At 40.6% G+C, this 11,458-nt stretch overlaps 1 protein-coding gene and 1 long non-coding RNA gene across 7 annotated transcripts in view; one reads left to right on the forward strand and one right to left on the reverse strand.

The window, feature by feature from the left end:
* Positions 1 to 11,227, forward strand: part of LOC147020074 (uncharacterized) — a 109,621-nt gene extending 98,394 nt beyond the window's left edge. Inside the window, exon 3 of the long non-coding RNA XR_015061637.1 lies at positions 10,769 to 11,227. This is a non-coding gene — a long non-coding RNA (uncharacterized LOC147020074). The remainder of the gene's footprint in view (positions 1 to 10,768) is intronic.
* LOC147020076 (meprin A subunit beta-like) overlaps positions 1 to 11,458 on the reverse strand; it is a 60,417-nt gene that overhangs the window by 44,775 nt on the left and 4,184 nt on the right. For 3 of the 6 annotated variants that reach the window (XR_015061632.1, XM_085895072.1, XM_085895070.1), the window contains exons 3-5: positions 11,258 to 11,311; positions 10,739 to 10,782; positions 5,001 to 5,082 (exon numbers count right to left, since the gene is read on the reverse strand). Coding sequence is in view for 3 of the 6 variants with exons in the window: in XM_085895072.1 (XP_085751198.1) it covers positions 5,001 to 5,082; positions 10,739 to 10,782; positions 11,258 to 11,311 (180 nt within the window). In the remaining 3 variants the exon portion in view is untranslated. The remainder of the gene's footprint in view (positions 1 to 5,000; positions 5,083 to 10,738; positions 10,783 to 11,257; positions 11,312 to 11,458) is intronic. The other 3 variants (XM_085895071.1, XM_085895073.1, XM_085895074.1) reach the window with 3 other exon arrangements.

Here is an 11,458-nt window from a genome sequence, read left to right on the forward strand (position 1 = left end):
ACAATTAAAAAAGTAATTCATACAAACTTTACAAATCAGCTTGATCAATGAAGATGAACCACTGTACAAATGTTTACATTCATGCATGGATGAGTCATTTGTCATTGTGGTATATCTCAACATCCGCACATTTCAGTCACGAGGTGTCCCCAATCCTCCATTCCCTTCTTCGGAGGATATTTAACACCCGGTACATCACATGATGACTGCGCAGTCCCAGATGAAGAAACATTCACTTGACACTTTCTTGCCGGTCACATATAACTGGTTGTGTCTTTATGTTTAATTATAATAATCCAGAATAATGATTTTTTTTTTATTGGTGATGGTTAATCAATAGTTTATTGGTTTCTTAAAGCAGGTGTGATAGAAATGTTTACAGCGAGGACCAAGGAAATATTATAATCTTGAGAAAGAATGCAGCCCAAAGCTGCAAGCCATGGAAATTATGGGAAGTTTAATTTACTCACATCACAAAAACACATCACAAAAGTTGTATGCTGAAAACATCTGGAGGACTTAGATGAACTTAAGACCCAGGTTGGGGAAACATGTTTGATACATGTATGTCGGATGTAGGTATTATTTTGAGTGTGCTGTGGGAATGAAAGATTATTTTTAACGAGAACTTGGGGGTCATGTTTTTATCATTATTCAAACCTGTAATTCAAAACACCTCAGTGTACTGGAAAACGTGAGGACAGCAATACTGTACTGTAAAGGGTGGAGACTTGTACTACCCTCTCGCACCTGGAGCGGTGCTACATGATACACATTTACATAGAGAGTTTGTGTCCCCTCCAATCCTCCGAAGACCAATGGCAAAGATTTTTTTTTAAAAATGCACACGTCTATGCACTAATTGGGGTCATGCTGATCCTACACAGCAAGTCTGGATGTAATCAGCCCAGAACAGTAGGAAGAGTAGTGTGACAAACAAACACATACACAAACACACACATGCGCGCACTAGGATTGGGTTAGGGTGAGCAAACGGACGTGCATACCTCTCGGCTATCCTGCCGTGACGTGGCGATTCATTGCTTTGTCAAAACTAAAAACATTTTTTTACTCATTGTAATCATCTAATTTATTTTGTCTAAACTCCGGAGATGTCCCCATGGAGAGCGGAGCCATGGTATCACCATCGAGGCTTGAACAGCACTCACCTGGGTGGCTTAACCACCCAAGCAAGCACATGCACAACAAAACTATTGTAGAAACTTTTGAAAATGAAACGTTTAATTATTTATATGTACTGTATCCGGCTATGCTGAAGTGACAGGTCATATAATGAAAGAAGGTCGTACAAAAAGGGGAAACGTGGTGTAAAGTAAAATTCCACATTTTCAGTGACGGAACCACCACCTGAGGCACCGCACAGCCAAAAGCAGGCACATCGTCCCTGATCTTTGTTCAAGTCGATCGATATATTCAGTAACAGTGCGAATATTGCAAACTACTCGCAAAGTGATTTAAGCACTCAAGGGAGCACTCCAACTAAACGGTTGATAAGGAACGACTGGCTTGGCAAGCGATTAGCGATCACCGGTCAGTCATATAAACACCATGCACCCGGGGATTCCCAGAATGTCAAGCAATGTCCGAATTGGACAAATGAACACTTATTTTTTCGGAGTTGGAACTACTGCTGAAGTCAATAAAGATTAAATTTTGAAATTCTGCTGAGATTAAGTGATTCTAGAGGTTATGGCACATGTGGAAATAAAATAAAGCCACAAATGCTGGTGTCTCCGGGTGTTTATAAGCATTGTATTGCAATGTGCCCAGCAATTCATAGGTATGATGATCAGGCATTCGATGACATGAGTGAGGCAAGTGAAAAAATAAAAATTACTTTTTCATAAAGAAACCGTTGTGGCCTGTTCCAAGTCAAGGCATTGTTGAGCAGGCCAAAAAATACACAAGGTGAATTAAAACCCAAGCGAGGGACAGCGAGGTGACCAAGGATGAGCCTTGATAAAGGATATTTAAATAAGGCCGTTAATTATTTATCTTCAAAAGGCGTGTTTAAATTAACTCCCTTGGAGTTCCATTAGTATGCATGCAAAGTCTCAAGCTGCTAGGTTTCATGGTTTTGGAGTTAGGGAGGAGACACATTGACATTTATTACCTCTGCCATCGAAGGTGAAGGAGGTTATATTTTCACCCCTTTCTGTCTATCTGTTTGTCTGTCTGTGTGCAGGATATCTCAAAAATTTGTGGAAGGATCCGGATGAAATTTTGTGGACAGATTCGGTGTGTGACAAGAACGAACTGATTAGATTTTGGTGACGATTTGGATCCGGATCCGACTACGAGAATTTTAAAGAGATTATTCCCCATTGAGATATGGGGCCAAAAACGATATATAGCACGATATCTCAAAAAGTTGTGGACGGATTCAGACGAAACTTGGTGGACATGTTGGGTGTGTGACCACGACGGACTAATTGATTCAATTTTTGTGCAGATCCAAATCTGGATCCAGATCTGATAATTTTTTTGAATGATTCTTCAATTTTGAGAAATGGGCCCAAAAACGACATACAGTATTTGCACAATACCTCAAAAAGTAGTGGATGGATTAAAACAAAACTTGGTGGATGAGTTTGTTTGATGACAACAACAAGCTAATTAGATTTTGGTTCAGATCAGCAGATTTGGCCTTTAAGTGGGATACAAAAGGTAAACTGTTCATCCTGGCGGAGGTATGAGCTCCACCGAGAGCCGTTCTAGTTTTGTTTGTTTTGAGTGTTTTCTGCTTCGTTGGTCGTTCAAAAGCTGGAATTTTAAATATATTGTTCCGGATTCACCTAGGGGTGGATTATAAGGGGAGTTCTTACAATCGGCTTCCCTGGCAGCGATCCTGAAGCCACCGCCCTGTGGATAACTCTGCGGCGTAACAGGTTCCTAAGCAACCACAAATGCTGTCTGACAAGCTAAATTTAGGTCGTGTCCACGTCCAGTGTCCAAATCCCACTTTACTTCCCCGGCAGATTAAACACCACAGATAGGGAACTGTGCTTCCAAACACGTAAACAACTCCAGGATACAGTTCAGCGTTACCGCAGGTTTATGTGTTGGCTACTGACTACCCATAATGGAACAGTTTGGGAGAGAACTCTGTCTGTAGCACACGATACCTAACCCCAAAAAAACTGACAACCAGACAGTTTGAAAGGTGTTATAATTCCACAAAGCACATATTTACAAGTCAAGCAGTGTCACAAATAGAAAAGCCTTACGTACTGTATTCACATAAGCCCCTTAATCGGTCAACTTAGTACAAATACCATAGGTGCCACTCTCATTCTGGGGAAAAGAAGATGAGCAAGAAGATAGTCAGAAAATGAGAGTGATGGGATGTTGTGTCCACCGTGCTCTTACCTGCACGTGAACTGGCTGGTTCACGTGTGACGAGATGGGAGGAGGGGAGGGGGGAGGAGATGATATTGGTGCTTGGAGATGTGTAGACTGTAGAGTGTGAAGTGCGAAGGTGTCAGATGGAAGTGTGAGGTATATAAATGTCAGATAGGCCCTGAAACGAGTCATTAGTGCTTTGTTGATAGCTGTGTGTGCAAAAACAGCGAGGGAGAGATAACTTGAAAAGGAAGAAAGTCTGTATGGGTCGGTGTGTGGTGGCGACCATGCCCAGGAGTTCTTTCTGAATCAACCCCTCTGGTTCTCATTCACTGCAACATTCCTTCCTTGCTCCATGTTTCCCTCCAAGCTGCCGTTTATAAGCCACGATGCGTCTTACACCACGTTCAATCGCCCCATGATCCAGCCGCTCCCCCATTGGTGGTCCGTGTGATCCGGTTTTGCTCATTGGTCGTTTGAGGCTTGGTGGTGTGGCTGATAAGTTGGATGGGTGACAAAAACAAAGCTGGTGCTGAGGCTTAGCATCATGATGCCATGTGGCTCTTTGTTCGCTGCCATTTTGACACCAGGTCCACTTATCCTTTGTTGCCATGGCTTTCCTCTCCATGCTGCCAAGTACCCTTTCATCAACGTTTTGATGCTGGGTCTGCTTATCCTTAGTTGCTGTGGCTTTCTTGTGTTTGGAGCATGAAAACATTGGTTTTGTGGCGTGGAGTGGTGAAAGCGTGTTGGATGCATTTTAGAGAGAGAGAGAGAGAGAGAGAGAGAGAGAGAGAGAGAGAGAGAGAGAGAGAGAGAGAGAGAGAGAGAGAGAGAGAGAGAGAGAGAGAGAGAGAGAGGATTGGGGGGGGTGGAAAGAGAGAGAGAGAGAGAGAGAGAGAGAGAGAGAGAGAGAGAGAGAGAGAGAGAGAGAGAGAGAGAGAGAGAGAGAGAGAGAGAGAGAGAGAGAGGATTGGGGGGTGGGAGAGAGAGTGAGAGAGAGAGAGAGAGAGAGAGAGAGAGAGAGAGAGAGAGAGAGAGAGAGAGAGAGAGAGAGAGAGAGAGAGAGAGAGAGAGAGAGAGAGAGAGAGGATTGGGGGGGGGGGGTGGAAAGAGAGAGAAAGAAAGAGAAAGATAAAGAACTGCAACCACAACACATGTTCTCTTCCCATACTGAACGCTAGATTCCCAAGTGAGCTACACAAAATATGATGACACAACTAAACTCGGGTCTTTGCGTGCTTTGGTATGCGCTACACTGGGGGTCTCCAAAATCTGTCACAATATCTTAACATCCTACTCAAACTCTCATTCAAACAAATTATGGGTGGACACGGAGACCTTCTGGACCCCCACCTGCACGGAGGGGCGGGTTGCTCACTAAAGACCTATGACCATTACAATGTGATCAATTTCAACTATCTGCTTGGCCATTTCATTGATCATCATCAAAGCTTATCTGCCAACTCTGAAATTAACAGCTGAGCTTCTTTAAGGTTTCCAAAATCACCTACATCTTTTAAAAAGCAAGTTTTGCCCATTTGTTTTATAAACATTTTAATCTTTTTTGATTTACTCATTTTTAAATAGCCTTGTTTTTTTTTTTCTTTCCAATTTCCTGTAAAAAGGTGACGTACCAAGACTGTTGCCCAGATAATACGGAATGATGTTAGCCCAATGCCTGGTCTTCCTCCGGATTGTGCTTCTTTGCTTCCCTGACTGCAGATATAAAATTATGATCCTTTGCAGATATAAAAGAAAGAATTACTCGCACACAAAACATTTTTTTTAAAATCCTCTTCAGAACAGATGTCTTCTCCAAGTGTACTCTGCTACAGCATTGTCTTGAAGCATTCCTCTTGGAATCCGTTCAAAAAGCTACTATACATAACAGAGAATTTGATCATGATATTTCTAATTTTGTTACATCTTCACTGTTTTTTTTTTAATAGACATCCCACTATTAATTTGCAATGTGTCACTGGCTTTGACACCAAGTTTATATTATGGACCCTAGGCATCAAAAAGCTACACATATCAACAAACAGTTTCAAATGGAGCATCTCCCCACCATTAGAGCATTTAAATTGCATCAGATGTGGCAATAAATGTGACATGTTGCTCACATCTTGCTGGCTCGATGACAGAAGATGTCATTTGCATTTTTGCCACCTCCATCCTTTTCCTGTGTGGAATCCCGTGCCAGGCACGGACAACTTGCTCGCTATTGATAATATAATTACTCCTACCTACTATGATAATAACAGTCACAAATAATTTTCACTCCTCGATCAATACATGATAATTCCCTGTAATAAATCTCATTTATTGATGAATTTATAAAATGGCTTTTGGTCTTGCTTAGTTTGTGCTAACCATTTACAGTATCTTGCTTCAATGCATTGTTTTGTCGTGGATTCATGAAAAGGCCTTGATAAATGATTTGTTGTAATTATGTTTTCTTTGGTATTATCAAGCACAGATGCAGGAAATAACTAGAAGGGCACTCGGTAGAGCGCATACCTCCGCCACGCAATGCCTGATCCACGAGAACATATCAGGCCCGATACATTCCTCAAATGTCATGCTACATGTCGTTTTTGGCCCTATCTCTCAATGGTGAAGAATCACTTTAAGAATTAAATAATTATTGTATCCAGATCCAGATTCGGATCTTCACCAAAATTGAATCAATTCATTCGGGGTCACAAGCCTAGTGTTGGCTCAATGGTTTGGGTGGTGGGCTTGGGATCCTCAGATCCTGAGTTCAAATCCTACTTTTCTGTTGAATTAATACCAGGTGGGGTTGACTCTGCCTGTCATCCTTCTGAGGTCAGCAAAATGAGTGGCAGCATGCTGGTATCCTGTGTTGGAGTGGTGACCCGTCCAGGATTGTGCCCAATAGCCGAGGAGACTGCTTTGGCAGCACCAACGCTCTGCACAGAGTATGGCCCCAATGGATGGATGGATGATGTGGTCACACACACACTACCTGTCCACCAAGTATCATCCGAATCCGTCCACAATTTTTTGAGATATGGTGCTATATATTAATTTAGCCCTATCTCTCAATGGTGAAGAATCACTTAAAAAAATTATCAGATCCGGATCTGGATTCAGATCTTCACCACAACTGAATCAATTATTCTTTGTCGCAAACTCAACATGTCCCCCAAGATTCGTCCGAATCCTTCAACAAATTTTTGAGATACCGTGCTATATATAACTTTAAGCCCTATCTTTCAATGGTGACGAATTTTGAGATATCCTGCACACAAACAAACAGACAAACAAACAAACGGACAGACAGAAAGGGGTGAAAACATAACTTCCTTCACCTTCGGTGACGGAGGTAGTAAAGACAAATTGTGTGAGAAGGCAACAATTTGACCCAGAAATAAAGCATTTTGGGGGTGGTGGGGGTCATTATTCGTACATTGAGGAAGTCAATAAGGTGATGCTCATGAAGTTCTAATCCGCTACTCAAAAGTTCAGTAAGCAGTCTTGCAGCACATACATACAACCAAGTATACAAGGATAAAAGGATACAAGGATACAAGGATATAAGGATACAAGGTTGGATCCAAGGAGGATCCAAGGAGGATACAACCAAGTTTTGATGATCCTTCTCCACATAGTGCCATAATAACGAAAAAGAATCCAAGCATAACGATTTAAGTTCATATTAGGGAATCCTCACGAATATCGTGATCCAAAAAGGATCTCAAGGTGAATAGCACAAAATCTGTGGCAGAATCATGAAGTAGTACAATAATCACCTCGAGCAGATCATTGACATCAGCAGTATTTGCATGAGCTGACAAAATGGATGACTGTCATATTCGTTGAGAATAAGGTGCAAATTACAACAAAGAAGCAGAAGTCCTGAAGTCTGAAATTGCATTTTATAATTGCAATTTCAGATTTACGGAATCATGACTTTTCTGGAGAAAGTGGTGGAAGTAGTATAGCAATTTCACCAAAGGTGTGGGACTCATTTAGCATTTTTCCAAGTAAGCAAGGGGTATTTGGGCTCACGTGCCCCCAATGTGTGCATATGTCAACCCTGTCCATTTGTGTTTGACTGTGAGGAGGATACCTCAAAAGGTTATGGACGGATTCGGTCGAAATTTGGTGTACACCTTGGGTGTGTGACAAAGACGAATTGCTTAGATTTTGGTGAAGATCCAGATCCGGGTACTAGAATTTTAAAAATCATTCTTCACCATTGGGAGATAGGGCCAAAAACGATAGAGAGCACGATATCTCAAAAAGTTGCGGATGGATTATTACAAAACTTGGTGGATGAGTTGGGTAAGTGACAAGGACAAGCAGATTAGACTTTGGTGTGTGACAAGGACGTATAGTCTAATGCAGATCCGGCTCATCAATGCGATAGAAAACGTAAACTGTTCAACTTGGTGGAGATATGCACTTTACCGAGTGCCGTTATCATTATTATTCTTCTTATTAATATTATCCCGCCCCCCGGAGGGAGGGAGCGGGATATTGTAATCGTCCGGTTTGTTACTTACGAAATCTAAAGATTTCATAAGTATATTGATGACTTCCGTCATCTGTTTGTTTGTGTGTGTTTGTTTGTTTGTGTGTTTGTGTGTTTGTTTGTGTTTGTGTGTGTGTTTATTTGTTTGTAGGCACGATAACTCGAGAACGGAAGAAGCTACCAATGTCAAATTACACCACGTGATTCAGGAGTGTGGTGGCTTGCGCTGATTCGATTTTGGTCAAAATTGGTCAAAGGTCAAGGTCACAGTGAGGTCAAATATTCGATTTTTGATGGTTTGGTACAGAATCATCATAGAAACTTGTGGTTTGCGTCGCTACCTTCTCTAGAAACAGCTCTTATTAGAAAAGGTCAGAGGTCAAGTTGACGATTTCGTAAGTACCAGTCTATGACTGCTTGTTTGTTTGTTTGTGTGTTTGTGTGTTTGGGTGTGTGTTTGTGTGTGTTTGTTTGTTTGTAGGCACGATAACTCGAAAACAGAAGAAGCAACAAATGTCAAATTAAACCACGTGATTCAGGAGGGTGATGGCTAGTGCTGATTAGATTTTGGTCAAAATTGGTCAAAGGTCAAGGTCACGGTGAGGTCAAATATTCGATTTTTGATGGTTTGGTACAGATAACTCGAGAACGGAAGAAGCTACCAATGTCAAATTACACCACGTCATTCAGGAGGGTGGTGGCTAGCGCTGATTAGATTTTGGTCAAAATCGGTCAAAGATCAAGGTCACAGTGAGGTCAAACATCCAAAACATTAGATTTTTGATGGTTTGGTACAGAATCATCGTAGAAACTTCTGGTTTGCGTCGCTACCTTCTCAAGAGACAGCTTTTATTAGACAAGGTCAGAGGTCAATTGACGATTTCATAAGTACCAGTCTATGACTGCTTGCTTGTTTGTTTCTTACGAAATCTTTAGATTTCGTAAGTATTTGATCACTTCTGTCCTCTGTGTCTTTGTGTGTTTGTTTGTAGGCAAGATAACTTGAAAACAGAAGAAGCGACAAATGTCAAATTACACCACGTGATTCAGGAGGGTGATGGCTAGTGCTGATTAGATTTTGGTCAAAATCGGTCAAAGGTCAAGGTCACAGTGAGGTCAAACATCCAAAACATGATAACTCGAGAAAAGTTACCACAGGTATTGTTGACGGAGTGTGAGTTTGGAAGATCGAGGTAAGTTCGGCGGAATTTGTGTGTCAATTCGTCGAGTTACGGCTGTTTTAAAAATTTCAGTGTTATAAAATAATATTAAATAATTCCATAAATTCCTGTATACAAATGGAGTATTTTTGCTTCGGTCGACGTTACGAGTTCGTTTTAACTTCGATTTTAATTTTCTCTTCGGTTTTTGTGATCGCTTAGGACGCTTAAAACTCATTTGTCAAAATTCTGGTAAAAATCGGATGTTTTGGAGACGTTTTAAGATTGTAAAAAAATATTTCACCCGCCACATCACGGCTCGTCACGTGGCGCAGCGCGCTCGAGCAGACGCGTCGTTGAGTCACGTAAAGGTTTTGCGTGTGCGCGCTGATGTCATCGCACTCGCCCCCGCGTCCTTTCGAGTTGGGGGGCCGTCGAGTGGGACCTTTATGTTATGTTAATCTGTGGTAACTCGAGAACAGAAGAAGCTGCCAATGTCAAATTATACCACGTGATTCAGGAGGGTGATGGCTAGTACTGATTAGATTTTGGTCAAAATCGGTCAAAGGTCAAGGTCACAGTGAGGTCAAACATTCGATTTTTGATGGTTTGGTACAGAATCATCGTAGAAACTTCTGGTTTGCGTCGCTACCTTCTCTAGAGACCGCTTTTATTAGACAAGGTCAGAGGTCAAGTTGACGATTTCGTAAGTACCGGTCTATGACTGCTTGTTTGTTTGTCTGTCTGTCTGTTAGCAACTTTACTGCAAAACGGCTTTAGCAAACACTATCAAATTCAATCCACAGGTGGGCAATGGACCTTGGATGACCCCATTAACTTTTGGGTCCAATTGGATCAAAGGTCAAGGTCAAGGTGACGAAAAGATCAAAATCGTTTTTCGCTCATAACTTCGTCAAAAATGATCTGATTTACTTCAAACTAAGCTTATAGTGAACCTTATTCTATTTGTCACTTGTAATCCTACCCATTCCTACAGTGAAAAATGCATATTTGTGAAGATCGGTCGGGTCCGAAGTTTTGGGGGTCATGGTCATCGGTCAAAATTACAAATTTTCCATTAAAACTAAAACATAGTTACGAAAATACAACTTTACGGGAAAATGGCTGGCTCAAACACTGTCAAATTGTATCCACAGGTGGGTAATGAACCTCGGACGACCCCATTAACTTTTGGGTCCAATTAGGTCAAAGGTCAAGGTCAGGTCACGAAAAGGTCAAAATCGTTTCTCGCTCATGACTTCGTCAAAATGGTTTAATTGACTTCAAACTAAGACTAAAATATTCCTTATAATCAACATTCAGGTTAAGTATTATCAAATTTAAATTTGATCCCCAAAATAACTTTATGCCTAAAATGGACGGGATTTGTTGTGCCTGGCACCACTTGTTATTATTATTTTCATGATTATCAAAGCAAAAATACATATCTACAACAATGTACATTCCTTTTACTTTGAAATATTTCAAATAATTTTATAAGGATATGGTTTTTACAGAAATTTATTTGCTAACATGGTTGCATTCAAACAAATCTTCATTCATATTCTTTTTTCCCCATGGAAGTATTATTTTGCTCCAGAATCTTTCCTTAAATAAATACAGTAGAACATTATGTACCAGAACCACAATGATTATTTCAGACAAAGACCTGTGTATTGAATGTTTCATGTGATGTAATGAAATAACTTACTTCAGGATATTTAATGTCTCCTTCAAGCAGATGCAGATTGAGCGCTGTACAAAAGTGATGGAAAGAATGGAAACTTCAATCAAACCAAGAATGACATCGATTCGGCTAAATAATTATCAGTCCTCATCAGCCTTTTAAATGCAAGCACCAATTCAAGTCTTTGCTTCATTATGTGTTCACATACCTATCCGGTTTTCCAAAATGTCCTGATTATTCATCCTTCTACCACACCCCGAACAATCTTTTTCCATCGACCAATAATTAGAAAACAAGTTTTGAAAAGTATTAAGTTATATATGAACTATAATATCAAAACAATTGTGGTTTCACACTTTCAGGATATTTTTAAGGATTTTAAGAACGATCGGTGGAACAATTTCAATCAGTCAAGATAAAATAATGTTCCACATTCTACAACTCACGCACACAAGATCTATTAGCATTTTCACCCTTTGTTAAATTGATTACATGAATTATTAAAAGTGTGAGAGTTTGTGCATGTTGTTGCATAATCCTTACCTTGATTTATTTCAAATATGTCTGGCTTTGCAACATCAAAAACATCCACTTCTGCTGGAAGGACACAAAATACATTTGTTGTGTTTGGTGTTTATTTATAACTCGCCATTTGTTGTGTTTGGTGTTTATTTATGGTGTTTATGTAACTCGCAAATACCACGAGATTACCAAGAGATGGGGGAGACAGAAAGGGGGATGGGA

Source organism: Eptatretus burgeri, chromosome 9 (genome assembly GCF_056783735.1).
Source record: "Eptatretus burgeri isolate ZD-2024b chromosome 9, Ebu_testis_v1, whole genome shotgun sequence".
Classification (NCBI taxonomy): Eukaryota; Metazoa; Chordata; class Myxini; order Myxiniformes; family Myxinidae; genus Eptatretus; species Eptatretus burgeri.